Genomic DNA, 21,104 nt, shown 5'->3' with positions numbered 1-21,104 from the left:
AACAACAGTGAGGACTTGTTTAGACGACAAACATGACAACATAACATGTTCAATTTTGGAAAATGTAATTTTTTTTGTTCATTCATCATTGATATTAATGATGAAGAATGCATTCCATTGAGGTGAGCCAGTTCCAGGGCTGACATGGCTAATTGGACTCTTACTGCCATCATATATTAGATTCTTTTTTAACTGTGCCTTTCCTGCTTTTTCAGGCCAAAATGCAGCGAAAACAGTGATCAACATGAAACATCAAACAAGAGAATGTTTGACTTTATATACCACAAAGATGACTGCAGTGTTACTCAAATTAACGGCACTTAATAAAATAACCACATGTGAGAGGGGCATTTTTTTTTTTTTTGCAATTGCCACTAAATAAGAAACTTTAGTCAATAATCTAAATGTTCAACAGTTGAAAGCATGTATATACACAATCCTGGAAAAAACAATTCATAATAATGACATCTGCTTTTAAAACAGCGTTCCTCCGATGGTATGCCTGTGGTCACGACACCGTGCCACGTGAATGGCAGGAAAACTGTTGCCATGAGAGGTGGGAGGGGCCAGGGACGAAGATACAATTTAACGTTGGCGGATAACAGACAAACCGATTAAATCAACGTTCTGTAAAGATGTACAGATTCTGCGACACGAAATATTGGCAAAGTGATGCTGTTTGTAATAACGCATTAAATGGTCCAGTAGTTGCTGCTCGCCATCGTAAGAGTGAAGCTGCACAGGGCCTGAGTGCGCATAATATAGTTACTCCTAAATTCCAATATCAAACATGCATTATGCGTTTGCAGTCATTCATAACCTGCAAATGTGCGTGTAACAAGCAGGACTATATTTGTTAAATAAGAGTGAAGACTTTAACTCCCAAACATGAGACACAGCCAATGATGGCCGCAAAGCCAACATCATCTAACGTTACCGTTAGCAAACGATAACCACTAGCACAGTGGCACAAAATGTGTTGCATTACTGGGCGGGGCACATTCGGCAACCCTATGTGTAGCGTTAAGCAGGTCTCATCATGTTTCGACTCTTATTTTTCGTCGATTATCTTTGTCTAACAAGGAACTAAACATTACGAAACATGCACTTGTAGCTAACATGTCTAGCTAACGCTATTAGCCACCACGAGCATGGGAAAGCTAACGGCAAACGAGACCTGTAGCTATTAGCCATTTAGCTAACAGACATAGGATATCACGTTAACTACCAAAAACTGAAAGAGGTCAGACATAAGTTATCTAGCAAGAGCAATATCCAACTAACATATACGAATGACTAGATTAAATTTAATAGCGTAGTTGGCTGTAACGTAACACAAGTTAACGTTTCAGCTAACGTCAGACGCAGCATCCAACATTGCCTCGAATACCCGGTGTAGGACAACTCCTGCAGCACGAACCAACTAAGACAAGGACGTATCTAAAATTAAAAAAATCAACACTACACTAATATTGCTATAATAATAAATTGTTGAATTCTACCCACCTACACGCTAGAAATACCGATGATATGCCCTCACTCTTCGGTCAGTCCTCCATTTTCCATTCCCGCTGGAGGAGCTAGCTAACTGACTGCGGCAGATGGCTGACGGTTTAGAGAACACGCGCAATAAGTCTACAGCGCCCCCACTGGTCAGGAGGGAAACTGAGCTGGCACAGGCAACAATACTGGGTTTGTTTGGCTTGTATGCATAGCGCATAGGCGTACCAGATACAAGTTTATACACACACGGCGCTCTTTTTAGCTTAATCTTAAATTATGTGGACAATTTAAATACCATAGCAAATAGCAAATATATTTATTCACAAACTAAAATATTTGTGAATTTTATTTTTAGATTGAAAACCAACTTGAACTGAATTGAAATGTGCCTACATTTCCATCCATTTTAGCATACTATTATACTATGGGTCAGGTTAATTGTTTAAAAAAAAAAGTCTGTCAGAGTTAGAAGTTACAGCTGTTAGTTGAAAATTGCCAAATTCTACTGACTGACTGTTCTTCTGATATTTTAGACAGAACTGCAGAACTTTGACCCCTCATAAGTCTATATTTAAAGGCCTAATAAACCTTTTCTTCAAGACTCCTGAAGTATAAAGTCCTGAAATATCGAAATGTGCCACAGTTTGAAAAAATAAACATCAGTATGGAACTGACAAGATACATATTGTATATATACACATTACAAAATGAACATATACCATATTCAATCCAAACATGAGTTCCTCTGAGAGGACTATAAGATAACACTTAAGATGGCACGGTTTTTAACCAACAATTTTTCAATATTGTATTATCTGAACTTGATTTTCAAAAATGATGTTCCCTGTTTAAAACCAATTTACCTACTCAACCTATTGTTGAAACTGTGCTGATTGATTGTAGACTGCAGTGTAACCATAGAAAAAGTTTGTTTAAAATGTTTGTATTTGTTAGTTTCTTTGCAGTATACAGCAGGCAACAATAGAATAACAAATAAATTAACATAGAATACAAAATAATGAATTTACAGACATTTCTGTCAACAGTCTAATCTAAATCTGGGTGGTCCATTACCATGGGTTACATTGTTGCAGTCTTAAACTGTTGTCCTTTACACTGTGTGTATGATTTGTGACAATCAGGCATGCTCTTTAGATCTTTATACTGACAGCTCTCTATAGACTGCAAAGGAGTGTATTAATATGCAGTATACATCTTTGAAACGGCCCCCTCTAGTGGTTATCAACTATCTGCTGTCAGTCTTGATTCCACATTCAAAATGTAAAGACCACTGAGCACTGGGGGCAGTATGTGAACAAAGGCAAACAAAAATATATAAATAAAAATAATTTAAATTGCTTCCTTAACAGCCACTTGAACATAGAAATTTACATTGACATATCTATATAGGGGGGGGGGGGGATATATACACATTTACATTTTCAAGTATGATAAGCTTGTTTAGGACAAAGTGACAGCAACGTTGTCAGTGCTCTTCTCCATGTCACAGTCTTTGTCTGATGGTGCAGAGACTGGCGTGTCTCTCAGAGAGTTCGGGCCACTGTTAGTCTGCGCTAAACCTTTGTTCGGGAGGTCTGCTGTCGACTCAGCCTCAGGTTCTTGTTGTGGGGCTGTGGCTACAAACAGAACACATTTGAAAAAATATACATTACATCTATAAAAATGTTAGATATAATGTGGCTGACGATTATGCAGGCAAGCAAAGGACTGGAGACTTCCAGACAGGGTTATGAGCTGCCATAAGACAAAAAAAATAACAATTGCCCTAGCTTGTGTGAATGTCCTCGACTGCATGATGATGCTGGCACGTGCTGTTACCTGACTGAGTGCAGGACTTCATGTGTTCTGGCCAGTGGGCTTGCTGACAGGGGTAATCACAGTAGCTGGTGTTCCAGCAGCAGTAGAAGATGGCCTCTTTCCTGCAGTTAGCACACCACTGTTTCTTCTTTGTCTCATCCACTGCTTGCTGCTTCTCAAGCTCCATCTGCTTCTTCACCTCAGTCACCAACCTCTCTCTCTCTTGTTCCAGACTTTGCCTCATCTCTGCCATTGTCAGCTCTACATTGAAGTACACATAAATATTATTAAACAGAACTAAAAACTAATTACACAGTTTTGGGAAAAGGAGACTACATGCACAGTATTTTGCTGATCGGTGATGTTCTCACCAAGATTGTGCTTCATTTCTGACAACTCTTGTTGATGCAGCCACTGTAGCTTTTCTATTTCAATTCTCAGTCGTCTTATCTGAATTAAAAAAAACATGGGTTAGAGTAAGTAATGGGTCACATGCGAAGCCAATGTTATGATCTGAAAAGCATTTGGTCTCTACAGGACATAGAGCAAACACCTACCTCTGCTATTGTATTCCCTGAAGTACTCTTAGAAAGGTCATTGTAGATTTCAGTCATTGTACCTTTGATTGCATCCATTATCTGAAAAAGAGTAAACCATAATATGACTTTATAATCTCAGATAATATCCAAGTTTTTTCCTCGTAAATGTAACACTTTAAACTCTTAATCACTACCCCTATCCTAGGAGAAAACGGCTAAAACAAACCCAAAATGAATATGCATATGTTTGGTCTCATTAGCAAGGGAAGGAATAATAATATATTGTAAGGAAATGTGTATTACCATTAGAGTAAATTAAGATGCAAAAAAGTAAAACATAAGATTGTTATCCTTGCCTAGCATATAATCTGAATTTCAAAGGCAATATCACCATTATGACCATGAATAATGATGCATTTGCATGTATTCCCATACTCTTCCAACTACAACAGGGACCGTAAAATTACAATAAAATACAACGTGTACAATACAATTTATAAATATATAATCTCCTTGTTTTGGCCATGTGTACTGTTGACTGATAACTGGGAGTTTGTATTCAAAACAGTGTTTACTTCCATGTAGCCATGTTACAAATAACATAAAGAAAGAAATACATTTCCTAAAAACGTTGAAATAGTAATAAACAAAATGTAATATTGTTCACTACTCCTATAAGGCTCGAGAGCTACATGCTATACAGGCAGATAAATGGAGAATGCCTGGCTCCACAACACTGTGTGAGGAATCCAGTTTCGTCACAGTCTAACGAAAACAACAATTTGTGCCTCAAGTGTGTCAGTGCGTCGATACAGCCACCAGAGGGCCACAAACAGAGCCTCCACCAGACAACGTCAGACTAACGTCACCAAAATGGCTGCCATCTCTGCCCTCTCCCTCCCTCATGCCCCATTTCACATGTAACCGTAAATACCTCAAATCTGCCATTTTTAGCAAATATAACATATGCCTTGGTAAAATATTTTGGAGAGAAAATAGATGTTTGTCATTGTGACTGTAAAATGTGAAGTCTGACTGTGTTTCGCCGTTCATGGTGTTCACATTGTCGAGGGGCCTTCATGTGCATTATAAAAGCTCAGTATTTCTAGATTTTAGCTACACCAACGATGTTTTTATAGACTGACGAGAGAATTCTCCCGGATCGTATGAAAATAACTTATTTATTTATTCATCTTATATTTACGACGGTCATATTTGTACAAATGTATTATTAAAATACTAAATAAGACATAGGTTGGTTTACAGATGTTTCAGTACAACATTCATAGGAAATAAAGTTAATTTCTCTCAGGGCTTGTTTTCATCTCAGTTATTCAGCCAGAGAATGATCAGTCAATGCTAAAGTCCAGTGGATTGGGCAAATGTAAACAGAAAATGATACTAACTTTATTTGTGTACTTGGCAATGTCTGCAGCTACATCCGCTGATGCAGTGGGGATATACAGGTCTGTTGCCACTGGGGAAGATGTAGCAGCTGAGCCTAAACTTGATGCTGCGATCATGGCAACCGAAGCTGGACTACTGGTAACCAGGGTGACAGCCGAGGTGGATGTGCTGAGTGGAGTGTCTTTTTGTTGAACAGCTGGAATTAGAAAACACTATTAATCAAAAACATCATTATGGACAAAATGAAGGGGAAATAGTTATTGTTCTACATTTGTTCCCATAGAGCAGGGCAACCCAGAGGGGCCCGTGCGCCAAAGTTGGTCCCCCATAAGGTTAGATTTGAACTGTCAGATGTTTCTAGTGAAAAATAAATAAATAATTGAAATAAATTATAATATAAATCACTGTTTATGCTATTTATTTTTTGTGAGTTAAAAATGTTCTATAAATATGTAGGATTGCTTATTATTAATGATTTTTTATTAACTGAGCACAGCGGGAAGAGTAACACTTTACACAGAAAGTGAGTTTGGCACGAGTTAGGTAAGAAGAAATTGGAAAGGCACATATACAGTGGCACACGACAAAAAGCATTTCAATTAAGGGAACATGGGATCCTAGTAACATTTTGCATCTTAACAATATAATAAATGCAATAGGTGTTTGATTTTAGCTGTAGTCCACCTTTAAGTTTCAGTTTTGGCCTTCCAAGGGAAAACGTTTGGGCCGCCCTGCTGTAGAGGGTCAATTGTATTAAATGTGTCAATATTCTCTAAACATTATCACATGAAGGGATTTTGATATATACTGGCCGACACACTGTGTAAAGTCATTCTTGAATACTTGTTATCTACCTTTCACAGCCTGTCTGGTCTGGTAGCGTGTGCTTTGTGAAGACTGCTGTGCTGAAGATGAGGATACTGTTGTGGAGCCGTTCCCAGTGGCCTGTTTCTGGGTCAACGTTTGAGCCTGGCCTTGCTTGGGAGACGACGCCTGCACCTGTGCGGTCGCCACAGGTTGCTGGTTCTGTTGTTGACGCTGCACCTTCTGCAGGTGCCACTTCTGAGAGGAGGTCTGAAATTTCGCTGTGGGATTCCACACCACAGCTCTCTGCACCACCGGCGCCGCCTCTCTGGGCAGCAGAGGACGCTGTTTCTTCAAAGGTGGTGTGGTGGATACTGAGGAGGAGGAGGAGGAGGAAGAGGACGAAGAAGGGGGTGTTGCAGTGGCACTGGACACAGTTGCAAGGCTTATGTTTGCGGGTGAGGGAGCAGTGAAGGAGACCATGGTGACAGGAATGGCCATAGGGGACTGTGTGGAAACACTGGAGGGTGTAGAGGGAGCTGTACTGTTTTGAGACGGTGTCGATGGGGTCAAGGCTTTACCTACAAGGGAAAGCACCAATATTATTTACCAGTTACTAAGTTGATGATGTTTCTACATGTCACATATGCTAAAAATAGATACTCTCACCTTCAGGTTTACCAGCAGATGACTCTTTAGCAGTAGTGTTGTCTTTCCTGCTCCTCTTCCTGTCCTTGCCTCCCTGTTCCTCTCCAAGGTCAATAACCAGCTCTCTCTCTGAGTCTGAGTCCTCCACCGGCACAGGCTGCTTTGCCTCTTCTTTCACCAGTGCCTTCTCCCTGACACCAGGTGATAATGCAGGTGCTTTGCTCTTCTCTGGGCTCTCTTTTTCAGAATCTGTGTTTGTTTTCTCTTTAGTTGGAGCACCTGATGCTGTTGCAGCGGTGTCGCCTGCTGCAGTCTCTGATGCCACGAGCGAATCGGCTTTACCCTCCTTATCTTGGCTCAACGAAGTTTGGTCTTTGACTTTACATTTGGTAGGCTCCTTCTGGGCTTCGTTATTGGATGCTGCATCCTGACCATCCTTGGTCTTTTGCTCCTCATCACTGGCATACTCACTGTCACTGGAGTCAGATTTATCAGAGTCTTCTGAGTCACTGTGCTCCACACCTTTATACACATCAACAGAGATCTCATCTATACCTGCAAAACAAAGCAGGAGGGATATATCACACCGATATTCTATGTAATAAGGTTTAGCTACTAAGGAGCAAGCAAAAGTAAAAGTAACTGGATCAAAGTTATTCTATACCACAACACCATATTCACATCCCTAAAACTGTTCCACGAGAGCGATACTTCTGTTGACTATTAACAACAGAAATACTTCGGAAATTGCTTTATTTTTTATGTGTAGTAACTGACCCAGTTGTGCCTTGCAACTCTCAATGGTTTTGTCCAAGTTCAGCTGAAAGCGGCTCTTGATCTGTCTTTTTGGAGAGGTGAGGACTGGTGTGGCTCCTTGTTTCTGCTGAACCGTTTCACTCAGCTCCTTTAGGTCCATTTCTGCTTTACTCCGATCTGGAAGAATACAACATAGCTAAATCTGTGGGATATAGTGAACCAAAGAACATCTTGGTTGACTGAAGTTCTAGCTTCTCTTAAACCAATTGCTTGGTTAACACGTCATTTTTAACCTAATTCTTACATACTTAAATGATAACCATGTGCACACATGCCCATATGCATATGATTTCCAAAAATATAACATGACTTCAAAGCTGTTGCAAGGAGATGCGCCTGCAGTTATGTGTCATGATCGTGATTTTCTGTATCCTGTTTTATTTTGAAATGTTCACTCCCGTGTGTCATGTCTTGTTTTACTTCCTGTCCTTGTGTTTTTCCCTCTCACTGTGATTGTTGATTTGGTCCTCCTGTGTATTTGCCTTTCTCTCCCCAGCTGTGTCTCGTTCCCTCATTTAGTGTTTGTGTGTATATATATCCCTGTCTGTCCCAGTGTTCCTGGTCAGTTCATCATCCCTGTTATGTTGATGTTCCCCGGCGTTCTTCCTCGTGCTTTCCAGTGTTCCCTCGTGTCTTTTCAGTTTATACTTTTTACCTTTTGTATTTTTGTAAGCGTTTTGAATAAAGCCCTCTTTTTGTTAACCTCCTCGTCTGCTGTTTTGCATTTGGGTCCTCACCTTTTCCCCACTGTGACAATATGTCAACAATTAGCCTATTGATTAGACCAAACATATTCCAGTGCTGGAAAGTATTCATACCCCTTCACTTTTTCTACATTTTATTATGTTATAGCCTAATTCCAAAATGGATAAAAAGAAGAATAATAATCTCAACATTCTACACACAATATTAACGATAAAGTAAAAAAAGCTTTTTAGAATTTTTTTGCAAATGTATTAAAAATAAAAAATAAAATATTACATGTACATAAGTATTCACACCCTTTGCTGTGACACTCAAAATTGAGCTCAGGTGCATCCCGTTTTCACTGATCATCCTTGAGATGTTTCTACAACTTGATTGGAGTCCACCTGTGGTAAATTCAATTGATTGGACATGATTTGGAAAGGCACACACCTGTTTATATAAGGTCCCACAGTTGACAGTGCATGTCAGCACAAACCAAGCCATGAAGTCCAAGGAATTATCTGTAGACCTCAGAGACAGGATTGTATCAAGGCACAGATCTGGGGAAGGGTACAAAAACATTCTGCAGCTTTGAAGGTCCCAACGAGCACAGTGGTCTGCATCATTCGCAAATGGAAAAAGTTTGGAACCACCAGGACTCTTTCTAGAGCTGGCCGCCCGGCCAAACTGAGCAATCGGGGGAGAAGGGCCTTGGTCAGGGAGGTAACCAAGAACCTGATTGTCACTCTGACAGACCTCCAGAGATCCTCTGTGGAGATGGGAGAACCTTCCAGAAGGACCACTATCTCTGCAGCACTCCACCAATCAGGAATTTATGGTAGATTGGCCAGACGGAAGTCACTCCTCAGTAAAAGGCACATGACAGCCCGCATGGAGTTTGCCAAAAGGCACCCAAAGGACTCTGACCATGACAAACAAAATTCTCTGGTTTGATGAAACCAAGATTGAACTCTTTGGCCTGAATGCCAAGCGTCATGTCTGGAGGAAACCAGGCACCGCTCAGCACCTGGCCAATACCATCCCTACAGTGAAGCATGGTGGTGGCAGCATCATGCTGTGGGGGTGTTTTTCAGCAGCAGAAACTGGGAGACTAGTCAAGATCAAGGGAAAGATTAATGCAGCAATGTACAGAGAGATCCTTGATGAAAACCTGCTCCAGAGTGCTCTGGACCTCAGACTGGGGCGACGGTTCACCTTCCAACAGGACAACGACCCTAAGCACACAGCCAAGATAACAAGGGAGTGGCTTTGGGAGAAGTCTGTGAATGTCCTTGAGTGGCCCAGCCAGAGCCCTTGAACTTGAACCCGATTGAACATCTTTGGAGAGATCTGAAAATGGCTGTGCACCGACGCTCCCCATCCAACCTGATGGAGCTTTAGACTATCTGCAAAGAAGAATGGGAGAAACTGACCCAAAATAGGTGTGCCAAGCTTGTAGAATCATACTCAAGAAGACTTGAGGCTGCCAAAGGTGCTTCAACAAAGTATTGAGTAAAGGGTGTGAATACTTGTGTACATGTGATATTTAATTTTTAAAATTTTAATACATTTGCAAAAGATTAAAAAAAACCTTTTTCACTTTGTCATTATGCAGTATTGTGTGTAGAATGTTGAGGGAAAAAAATAATTTTATCAATTTTGGAATAAGGCTGTAAAATAACAATGTGGAAAAAGTGAAGGGGTATGAATACTTTCCGGATGCGCTGTATGTTCACACTCAAAGCCTATCTAGTGATGGGCGGCTCAGTTTTTTTAATACCCGCAACCACCTGACCCGTTTATGAGAACCAATCCACATCGTCCAACCCACAAAATATGCGTTCATCTACCACCTGACCCGCGAAAGGCCAACTTTAAACATTATTGTAGCACAATATTCAGGACTGAGACGAGGACTGTGTGTGTCTCAGCATTAGCGTCGCGTCTCTCTCACTCTCTCTGTCTCAAACACACACACGCCCCTCCCACCCCTGACAATAATGGATTAAGAAACACTTTTCTCTTTATGAAACTAACACCACCAATGAGAATTTGGTCGGATAACAGCACATCGACCAACCGACCAGAAGGTGTCAACCTGAATATCTGTACAAGAGAAACACTTTACTTCTAGCAGAATCATGTACGATGGCGACCTGTATTTTCTCACAGAGAATAGACATAAACACTTGCATGCATATTACACAATTGCCATAAAATATTTACCTAGATTGAGGTTCAGAATGCTTCCTGTCGGTGGCGTCTTCTCCTGCTTGAGGGCACCAGGAGCTTGAGAGTGGAATGGTTTAGGGCTCTCCAAGGAACTCCCTGCAGGACATGGTCGAGGATGGGCAGGTGATGCTGTTCAGAGATATTTAACATTAAATCAAGTCTCCTCCCATTAGACAGAACATACTTGTTGCTACAGTAAAAATACACCTGGTGAAATACCTGTACAGTCCATGGACTCTTCTCCTGTACTGTATTGGCTGTTTGGAGCTTTGGTCTGGGACTTGTCCACTGTCTCCTGCTCCCCATCCGAACCAGTATGGGCAGAGGAGTTGGTGCTCATGGGAGAGCGAGGCATATCAGTGAGGGGGAGCCGCCGGCCTGCTGTGCTCCCTCCTACTCCAGCAGACAGCATAGTCCTGGCTACAGGGATTTTGGGTGATGCCGTCATATCAAAGCTCAGCTTGATTTTCTCCTGTTTCTCAGATTTGATCGGCGTGGATGAGGGGTTGGAGGGATCCAGCAGCATCTGGAAGTTGTTGTCAGGAGTGTATGGTGTCCTGAAGGAGGCATAGTTAAACACTCCAAACTTCTTCCTCATGTTCTCCACATAGACCTCCATCTCTTGCATGGCACTGTTGAAGATGCTCTTGGTCTTCTTTACAGAAAATGGAATCTCTTTGGACATGAGGTAGCAATTGTTTAAAGGAACCCAAGCCCTGAAGGATGAAAATTGACATCAGAAACACAGCTTGAAATGTGCCCAAGTAACTGAGTAACCGAAGTACAAAGAGGCTGATACCTGTCATGCTGACCAAAAAAGCGAGCATCTACTTGTCCATCTTTATCCCGCAGAGCTTTAGCAGGCCAGAAGGGAAATCCTTTCAGTTTGGCCCACACTAGAGGGTGTGGATTACTCTGCAGACATACAGTAAAACACTGGCACTAAGTGGTTGTATTCCAGTGATTTATGTTTAAAAGGCTAAACAATCTGGTGGAATCATCAACAGAAACATCAAGTTACTCAACTAGCTTACACAAGGCTCACAGAACCAGTTGTCTCTCTTTTGGCAAGCAGACAGGTAACACTCGGGACAAACTTCAATCTCGTTCATCTGCAATTAAAGAGTCTTTATTATTAAAGACATATGAAATGACGTTTCAGCTGTCTCGTGTTTTAAATCAATGAACAAATCAAGAACGAATATAAAAACATTTTAGCATATCCACCTCATGTTCACAGATTTTTACTATCACTTTAGCTGTAGCCGTGAGTTTGTGATTGCCTGAAACAAAGACATACGTTTATGTTAAACACTATGAAAATACATTGATTCAATATTATTGATTACAGCATTTTATCATTTTACAAAATGAAAATTGTAAATAAAAACTAACAAATTAAGTAATTGGCATCTGACAGTCAACAGTAGAACACAGTTGATTTGATTGAACGCATCAATTAGATCAATTAGACTATTTCATGACATAGTATGAACAGTATGTTCCTTTTAATAGCATGATGCTGGATTATGCTTGAATATGGTTTCCACATCAAGAAACCAATTTCCCCCTGGGGATCAATAAACAAAGTAAATCTGACTCTGAAACATACCTCCATTGTATATAATACAGTTGTGCAAAATCCATTTTGCATCTGCCAAGAAGGCCTCAGTGCAGCCATACATTTTCTTTTTAATATTCTGCGTTGCAAAAAGAAAAGATGGTGCCCGACTGACAAAACTTTTTAACATTGCTACATTCATATTGTCAAAGAAAAATAAATGACAGCGTGTAGTTTACCTTCTCAAGTGTGCAAAGATCCATCGCGTGAAAGATGTACTCAGCATAATCTGGATGCTGTTCAAGAGAGACAGGTTTCTGGAAGGGTTCGGTCTATAGGATTGAGTAGGCGGAAAAGAGAGAGTGAAGGAAAACCAACTCTGCACAACCTTCCCTCTACCGCACATGAACATGCTACCACCATGCTACTACTCAAAGAAATCTAAAAGCCGCTTCAAACAAAAGGAGGAAAACCAGTGGAGGAAGAAATCATGACGGGGTCTTGTTAGTGGTGTAATTGATTACCCAATTAAAAGTCTTTCTCTGCGTGGAAGCTGCATGGGGGGAGCGAGATGACAAGCGGGGATGATCCTGAAAGAGAGTGAGAGGGGCAGCTGTATCCTCACCACCAGCTAGCATGTTTACCTTCATTGTTTCCGGCCATGACAGGACCAATATAGTACAATGACTATGATTGTTAGTTCTGTTATTAGAAATAATTTGCACATGCAGATCAATAATATATAATCATGCTGGACTGACATGTGGACAGGTATTACTTAAGGGTGCAGATCTTAACATCTGGCACAACTGATGGGAATATGATGGTTGCGTAAACAATCTAAAAATTAGGACTGGCCAGAAAAGAACACATGCCAATAATAAATCTCAATGTACAATTAGAAAAAAGGCAGAAATGAGAATATACAGTGTACCCCATCTGTAATTAGACTGTGCCACAACACAACATAATCAGTTTGGTAGAATGAATTCACTAGAAAGACAGAGGGACCAGAGTACTTACACCTGGCTGTTTCATCTTCTGAAGGGCAAACTTTAGTAGGTATGACAGCTGCTCTATAGTTAGCATCATCATGGCTTTGCTCTGAGTCTCTATACACTCAGCAACTGTTATTTTCTGAAAGACATCAAGAGGAAAACTGTTGAAAACTTTGTTCTTATCCCATTATTGCACAGAATGTATGATGGGCTCAACATGTTTATATGACTTGCGTCCAAACGTACTAGGAGATCTTTCGTAACTAAACAAACATGACAACAGGCTTTGAAATGTGGGTTTCAACACCCTTACACTATACACATTCCTGGGTGAGTACCTCACACTCCTGGACAGAACCAGTCGCCCTCGGGCTCTGCTGGTAGTTTGAGGCACTTGGCGTGGTACACCCTGGGGCAGAGCTCACAGCAGAGCACCTGGCCCTCACGGTGGCACAGCCAGCAGTAGAAGTCATTCCTGCCATCCTGCGGTACAACATCAACAGGGTCTGTGGTGAGCGCAGGCTGCTTCACATAGTAAAAGGGACCATGTCTTAGTTCTGACTGGAATGCGGGCAAAAGAAACACAAAGTTGGGGAAGGTCAAAATCAGGTCAGAGATTAGAAAAGCCAAGCAGACAAAAGGCACACTAAAATCACTAAAGTCCAAAACACAGACTGCTGTTGTGAGCTCTTATAAGTACATGTTACACAATAACTGATGGAGGATGAGATGCAACATTTAAAAGTCAGCTTCACGTTCTGTCATTGTGATGGAAATTAGCTGAATGAGAACAGGTCTGCATTTTCATTCTAAGTCATGTGGCTTGTTCAGCTCTCTGATGTGAGTCTGTGTTTTCAGAACTCAACCATCACCAATGTGCAGAAGGGTAAACAGCGTGGACAGCCTTGATTAAACTGGCAAAAGCTCAGGTATTTACAGTGACTACTAATCATTTACAAAGGTTACGCTAATGTGCCAAGTGTAAGGTAGTAGCAATCATTTACCAACTGTGCATTTGTGAACTGCTTTACAAACAAAGGAAGCAAAACATGCTCTTTGCACTTTCTTAGATTGCAGAACATTTGACTAACAGTGACCATTTAAAAAAGCACAGATAGCAATTTATCATGTATTAAAGTACTATTACCAGTAGTATCCAATGAGTTTCAACAAACAATTTGAAACAATTACGTAAAAGTGCACAGCAACAATATTTGTTCATATGGAAGACAATCCTAAACATAAAAATGTACAGTAAAGTGACATAACACGCCTAATATGCTATAGTGCATTACATACTCTTGCTGAAATACTTAAAATATTTAGATCTTAATGGAGCACACAATAGGTGGAAATCACAGGGTAACTCATGATATATTGTAATATTATCACAATATTTAGCCGCTGATGAAATCAGGACTCAGACGTATAACAGCTGGAATTAAACAGCATGTATTAAAGAGTTTCAGTTTCAGAAAACATGTGCCATTATTCAAATGTGAACAGCCCTAAACGACCAAGACATAGAACAGTTCAGAGCTAAAATGTCTGCGAAAAGGAAAGAAACTCCTCTGTGTGCGTCAGTATCACAAGAGAATGTACCACTGATGCCAGTTTAGCAATAATATAAAGCAGTATTGGTGTAAGTTAATGGCAGGAGGGGCTCATTTGAAAAATAATTGTATACATTCACAACATCTCATTGTTTAAAAGAAATGCAATCAATTTAATAGAAAGAACTTCACCCCCTATCAGCTGCTAAGTGACCAACAGTTCAGATTGAGGTCATACTGGAGACTTTGAAGGTGTGGATGCGTGTAACTGTGCCTTATGTGTGTTGATGTGGAGCAGGGCATGAACATGAGCTCCATCGGCACCTACACCCATGCTTCAGATCGTATCAGTAAACAATTATAAATTTACAGAATTTGAGGGGCAGAATGTGGCAGCTTTTGATATTTTGATTTAATTGATGAATATTGCAGTTACATGAATAATATAAAGTAGATTGCTTTGAATTGATTTTTAACAGGATTTTGTATCACCAGGCATAAGTCCTTCTGAAACAAGACAGTATTCCCTGTAGTTTACAGTGAAGAAAGTTCTCATCTGGAAACTACAAGCAAGAAAACACTTTGGGTACAAGAAAGTGTAGACAAAAGAAAAGTTTAAATACATAGCTGGAAAGGTTTTCTTGAGTAAGATGTCCACACAGATACTTTTGTCGGATTTCCAAAAACATTTTTATAGTGAAAATGACCCCAACAAAGAAATATATAGTGAAACTGAAAAATAATATTTGCAAAAATGCTAAACCTAATGTCAATTTGGTGCAATGTTTATCTGAACACACATAACACATACAATGTTTACTAATACTTAATATCAATTCAGCTTTAAATCACTGAAAATAACTGAGGTCCTCACCAAAGTTTGAACAAAATATTTAAATATCTCATTTGAATTGAATCTTTTTGGACGCTTTCCAGAAAACTTAAGACCTTAAACCAAAACTATCCATATTGGATGTAAGAGGCTAAATGTTTTTATTGATTTGGGTGAACTGACCTTTATGACAATTGCATAAACTGTATACAGTTTAGGTTTATTCACATCTTTTATTGAAGAGCTTGATTAAAATAAGTACCAAAAGACAATTAATCCATCTGGTTGGTAGTGATTGCAGGTTTCAATCCTGTGTTTGGTGATTGTTACCTGGTCTTTGCTACTGCTAACAGCACCGGGTTTCTTCTTCTTTTTCGTTGGGCAGGGGGAAGTTTCAGCAGAGGAGTGACTATTAGATGAGTGAGAGGGACTCGATATCTTTCGCTTTTGGGTCATTCGTTCCGTTGACCCCGTGTCTGAAACTGCAGACAAAGGTCAAAGATTACACACACCAGGCAGGGCGCACTGATGGCATACTTAAAGCAGGAAAGAAATACCAGAAATGACACCACATTTTTCCTGCACTCTCACAGGGGTGAAGCCAGTAAGTAAGGTGAGTTATATAATATATAATGTAAAACCAAGACAGCCACAACAAAAACACATAACTGCATAATCTCATAAGTATAGATAAAGGGCTTTGCCAACCTATCCAAAAACAAACTTGCATATGTTCTTACCTTTGGATCTTGTTGAGATCTCCATTTCTTCTGTTGTAATCTCAGTTTTCTCCTCTTCCTCTGCCACACTGATGCAGAACAGAGCAGCAAAGGTTTACCAGTCAAACATAACTTACACCTGAAGATTTCTCAGATTGATTACTTATGCTATTCTCATTAAGTTAAAAAAACGTTACTTGAAATTGTTCCTTAGCACAATACGTTCTTAGAGTTACACTCTAGACAGGGACATCCTGATGGACAAGGGGTTTGAGATGTTGGTCCACTCATTTCCTGTCAGCTCTCTACTGCACTTAGAAAATAGCCCCCCAAAGATGACGTACACTCTGGTTACATCCTTAGTGCAGGCAACATCATAGTTTATTAGCCTACCAAGCTGCGGCCATTGAAGGCCAATTGAAAGATCCAGGCATGTGATCAATATATATGCATCCCGTTTAAAAGTCACAAATAGTGCCATGTTTCCTCATTTGAGGTCAAATCTGGGCATTTTATATTCTTAATTATAAGTGACCAGATGCTACATTTTTCAGTGTTACTTAGACTGTAATACATTTCTGCAGACGTTTGTTATTAAACAGTCGCACCTACTAGCTAAAACATTTCCCTCATCCTACTACAATGGGGTTGTTCTAGACAAGAAAGATACATTTTGCCAGCAGGTGTCTCTTGGCATTAATATCATTCTGGTTAGATTTGGGGGGCTCAGTTGGGAACCGAAGCATCATAAATCCTCCTTAAATTCATATTAAAAGCCATCTTCAAACCATTACTTCTGACAAAGTACTATGTTTTCACACCACATGTTTTTAATGGTTAAGTCAGTATATTAAGTTATCACCAGTTAGAGTTGCTAGATTGTGTCTGCTAAGTATTCATTGTCTGCGAACTCTGCTGAATGTTACATGATTTCAATAAACATTTATTACAAAATACATGAACTACTCTGGGAAGAGCCTCCGAAATGCCTAATGCCAGACACATATATGCCAGACACGATACTGGTACTGTGGGTACTGAAACTTTAAAGACTGGTCATGACTGACAACTGATAACATAGAAATGACATCACTCAAACCAAACATCAAGAGCTTAAATACACATGCAGAAAAATAATGTTAAACTCTAAAGTACAAATATCCCACAACTTGATGACTCAGTCAGACATCTTCTAAATGTTGATAATGTTAAACTCAATTAAAGCAAAAGTGAACCCATACTGGAGCAAAGGCAGCTCAATGTGTGTGGCCGTTCTCCAATCATAAATAGCAGGCACCTTTCTCCACCGACCACAGATCTATAAATAGTAAACATGACAGCACAGAACATGCTTCTGACCTCCAGCAAGGGAAAAGCACGAAAATAAGACTTCACTGCTGTTTTAAAACACCCATGTAATATTCATTGAGCAAGTGACCTAATAACAGACAGCATATCATAATGGGTTGCACAATCACAGCCCCAGTTCTGTTGAGAAAAATCTCCCTGAAATGCAAGCTACATTTTCAGTGAACCTTCTTCTATTCAAAATCCGCCCAACAGGTTTTTCTCAGTATCAGTTCAACATGATTCACCTTGGGTTGCAGGCGCCCTCTTGTCGGTCCTATTATTGTTGCCATTTTCTCTGACGCCACAGCAGATGCACTGGCCTCACCGTTCGGATGGCTTCAATTTTGCCAATTTCTATTTCACTTCCTCTCGAGGAAAGCACCAATTGAATGTTTTGTGTGAAAAATAGAAAAATAGCTTTCATTTAAATAATCTTGTTCACCAACCCCCCCTGCACCTCCTGCTCCTCAATCACTAAAGAAGGATGAAGCATCAGACAGGAACACAGCACATCTGCAGAGACAGACAGGAGTGCAGTGAAATGGCTTTACTGGCCTCCTCATCTAACCTGTCTGGACAGCCTCTGACAATAAACCCCAGCAGCATCCTGTTCTGTCCAGGGCAGGAAATACAGCAACAAAAGACAAAGAGAAAGACAGGGACGGCACAAGGACAAGGATAAAAATCAATGCTGCCTAATCCTGACAAAAACATTTTTAAATCAAAGACCACAGAGGACACATTGTAACCTACTGATACAACCATTTCCACACCCACCATTGCCACAACATCCATGCTTCAATGTAGGAAATCAACAGCATACCTTTTTTCCTTACTCACATACAGATTCTTCAGCCTATTCTTTAATCTTTTTCAATTATTCAGAGCGTTGGGGGATGAGGGAAAAGATGGGTCCAGGTTTCCCAGAAGGCCTTCTCTCCCTGCTGCTCTCTCCTGCAATTGTCAATCTTTAACCTCGGCTGCAGGCTGCCGATTGGCTTGAGCACCACACGGAGGTGCCTGATTGGGTGCTCAGCTTGGTGTGCCACACAGGCTCTCTTCTCCCCGCTCTCCTCAGCCACAGTGCTGCAATGCAGAGAGGACTGCTCCTCACGGTTACTAAAAAACCTCCTTAAAACGAAGTGTCTCAGTCCTTCTAAAGCCAATACAGGCATCTACCAGCCGTGTGCCAGACATGTAAGATGCAGCTCTACAGGCTTGACAGGCAGAGGATCAGATTCCCTCCCTCACTGTGCTCTCAACCAGTGTATGTGTATGGCATCCATTTTGAACACACTCTCTCTCCCTCTCCCTCTCTCTCTCTTCTCTCTCTCTTCTCTCTCTCTCTTTCTCTCTCTCTCCCTCTCCCTCTCCCTCTCCCTCTCTTTCTCTCTCTGACCACTGTGCGCACCGCATACACAGCACGTACACACGGCACAATTTGAATCTGCTGTAAAAGACCACATGCGGCTTATTATGTGCCCCAGCATGTTGATATGCAGCATGGGCCTAATACCGGACACAAAGACAGGACTGAAAATGTCACAGGCCTCCCAGACAGCATGGAAGGCATAAACCCCTCCCTCTTTCTCTCTCTCTCTCTCTCTCCTCTTCTCTCTCTTCTCTCTCTCTCTCTCTCTCTCTCTCTCTCTCTCTCTCTGCAAGGCTTCTTCGACATATTCTGTCTCATAATCAATATCTGCCTGGAGACTTGAGTGTGAGCAACAGTAAAGCCACAAAAACATGAATAAACAACTGAGACGCTTTTTCTGTTTGAGCAAATGCACACATTTCCTTTAATCAAAAGAGAACTTCAAAGCATGAATACAAACCACTGCGCACCATTAAAACACCTAGGTGCATATTCAGTGCAACACAGGTATCCTTGAAAACAGATTCACATCGAGGCCAACATGTCAAAGTCAACTGGTGGATATTTCAAAGGCAGACACCAAACTAAACAGGCTGTGTGTCGGTCTACACCAATCCTCACACCATAGTGGAATGAAGGGATTAGACGAATTACCAAACACCATTCACAAAACACTGAGGGGGGGATTTGCGGTTTCAGTCAATGCAGAGTGCTCCTGAACCCTGGTCAAGCAACATTATGCGCCATTATATCCAGGCCATAGCTCCCCTGGTTATATATAAAACAGAGCCTTTGTCAGACCTCATCCACTAATAATGACAAATATCCCATACTCCACCTGGAATATATTAAATGTTCAACAATAAAATACCAATATTGATGAAGTGATAGAAATAGATACAATCAATGACTTAATGTCATCGTCTTCTTTCTTTACCTGCTTCATGCATACAGAAAACCAACATCATTACATATAAACAGAATTCAATCTAACCTGGTCGACTTCAAACAGGTTTTCAAGCCTCTCTGGATTAGATGAGGTTTCTATGCAGAGCCTTTTCAGAGGAAGTCCTTCCCTTCTTCTTTCCTTCTCTCTTACATACAAATACTCAGTGTGCTTGGAGCAGAGGGACAGAAAGGGGAAGCTCTCTAAAATGGCTGACACTCGGTAGCAGAGAACAACACTGGGAGGCAGTGCACACCATTAGGCTCAGGCAATTCCTCCAGCCCTGTGATAAATAAGCTGCTACGGCATATTTAGTACGTAGATACTTGGTATTTTTGGAAAACCGGTGAGCAGCTTACAGCTTTAGGCCTGTTAAAAGCATGTTTTTTTTAATTCACCAAGTAAAAAAGGGAATTATGGTGAGGTGAACTGGGTTTTGGGTGAAGTGTAGAAAAAGTAGACAATTTACAGTCTGTTCTTCATTGCCATGTTGGTCGGGCAAACAATTGCTGCTTTGCTCTCAAGCCAGTTTGAGGCCTAAATTAAACTTGCTGTGCTGTCAGTTTACCATCTGTTAATTCCTCTGGGGAATCCCCTCTGCACTGCTCCCTGTCTCTGCCATCCTGCCTGGATCCCTCACCAGGCCTGCCATCTTGACAGCATAGGCCAGGGGCAGCCACAAAAACTCAATCCTCTTTTGATCTTGACAAAGGAAAAAGCAGGTTATAGTCAGTATACTATGAATAAACAATGACCTTACACTTGACCTGTGGCCCCCTACTATATGTGTCCACTTAGCAGAGGCAGTATGTTATACTGTACCATGCTATGCTCTCCTACCAAGCTCCACTCCTATGCTGTGGGGTGACAAATACTCTTCCCCCTCCCCCAGTCTGTCAGACAAACCTGTAATATTACTCAGGCACAAATCACACACAGTGGCTGGTGCCTTATCAACAGACTTGTATATGTAAAAGAATGAAATTAGGCTTACCTCTGTGGATGCATGGCTACAAACTCTGTGTGATATGTCAATGCTTATAAAAACATGGAGGACAGCCATGTCAGCCCTCACCCTGCTCAGAGCACAGCCACGGCTCTCCAAGCTGTCCGACTCACTGCTCTGATATAAGGCGCGCTGAGACTGGCCATGAATGCCGACAGAATGAAAGGCAGCTGCTGATTGGCTAGTGCATTTCCTGGCTGCCTGTCTTTTGTTCAGCACAGGCAAGCAAATACGCAGTACTCAGAGGAAGAGGAGCTAGGCCCAAATAAAAAAAAATCAGCCTCTGCCCACCTATCTGCCACCAAGAAGACTG

The 21,104-nt window shown here is 41.0% G+C and overlaps 1 protein-coding gene across 1 annotated transcript; it reads right to left on the bottom strand.

Annotated features, from left to right (window-relative positions):
* Positions 1 to 2,427: 2,427 nt before the first annotated feature.
* Positions 2,428 to 20,900, bottom strand: zmynd8 (zinc finger, MYND-type containing 8). Its single transcript, XM_029431106.1, is given in 21 exon segments — positions 2,428 to 3,140; positions 3,343 to 3,582; positions 3,693 to 3,771; positions 3,879 to 3,959; positions 5,267 to 5,463; positions 6,122 to 6,652; positions 6,741 to 7,274; positions 7,497 to 7,652; positions 10,449 to 10,583; positions 10,674 to 11,170; positions 11,254 to 11,369; positions 11,489 to 11,566; positions 11,682 to 11,737; positions 12,067 to 12,154; positions 12,255 to 12,347; positions 13,039 to 13,152; positions 13,352 to 13,360; positions 13,362 to 13,574; positions 15,729 to 15,880; positions 16,139 to 16,206; positions 20,780 to 20,900. Coding segments are annotated over 21 exon segments (3,627 nt in total). The 5' UTR covers positions 20,794 to 20,900; the 3' UTR covers positions 2,428 to 2,964.
* Positions 20,901 to 21,104: the final 204 nt, after the last annotated feature.

The sequence above is a fragment of the Cottoperca gobio genome, chromosome 5 (genome assembly GCF_900634415.1).
Source record: "Cottoperca gobio chromosome 5, fCotGob3.1, whole genome shotgun sequence".
Classification (NCBI taxonomy): Eukaryota; Metazoa; Chordata; class Actinopteri; order Perciformes; family Bovichtidae; genus Cottoperca; species Cottoperca gobio.
This window is presented reverse-complemented; position numbering and strand designations above follow the sequence as displayed.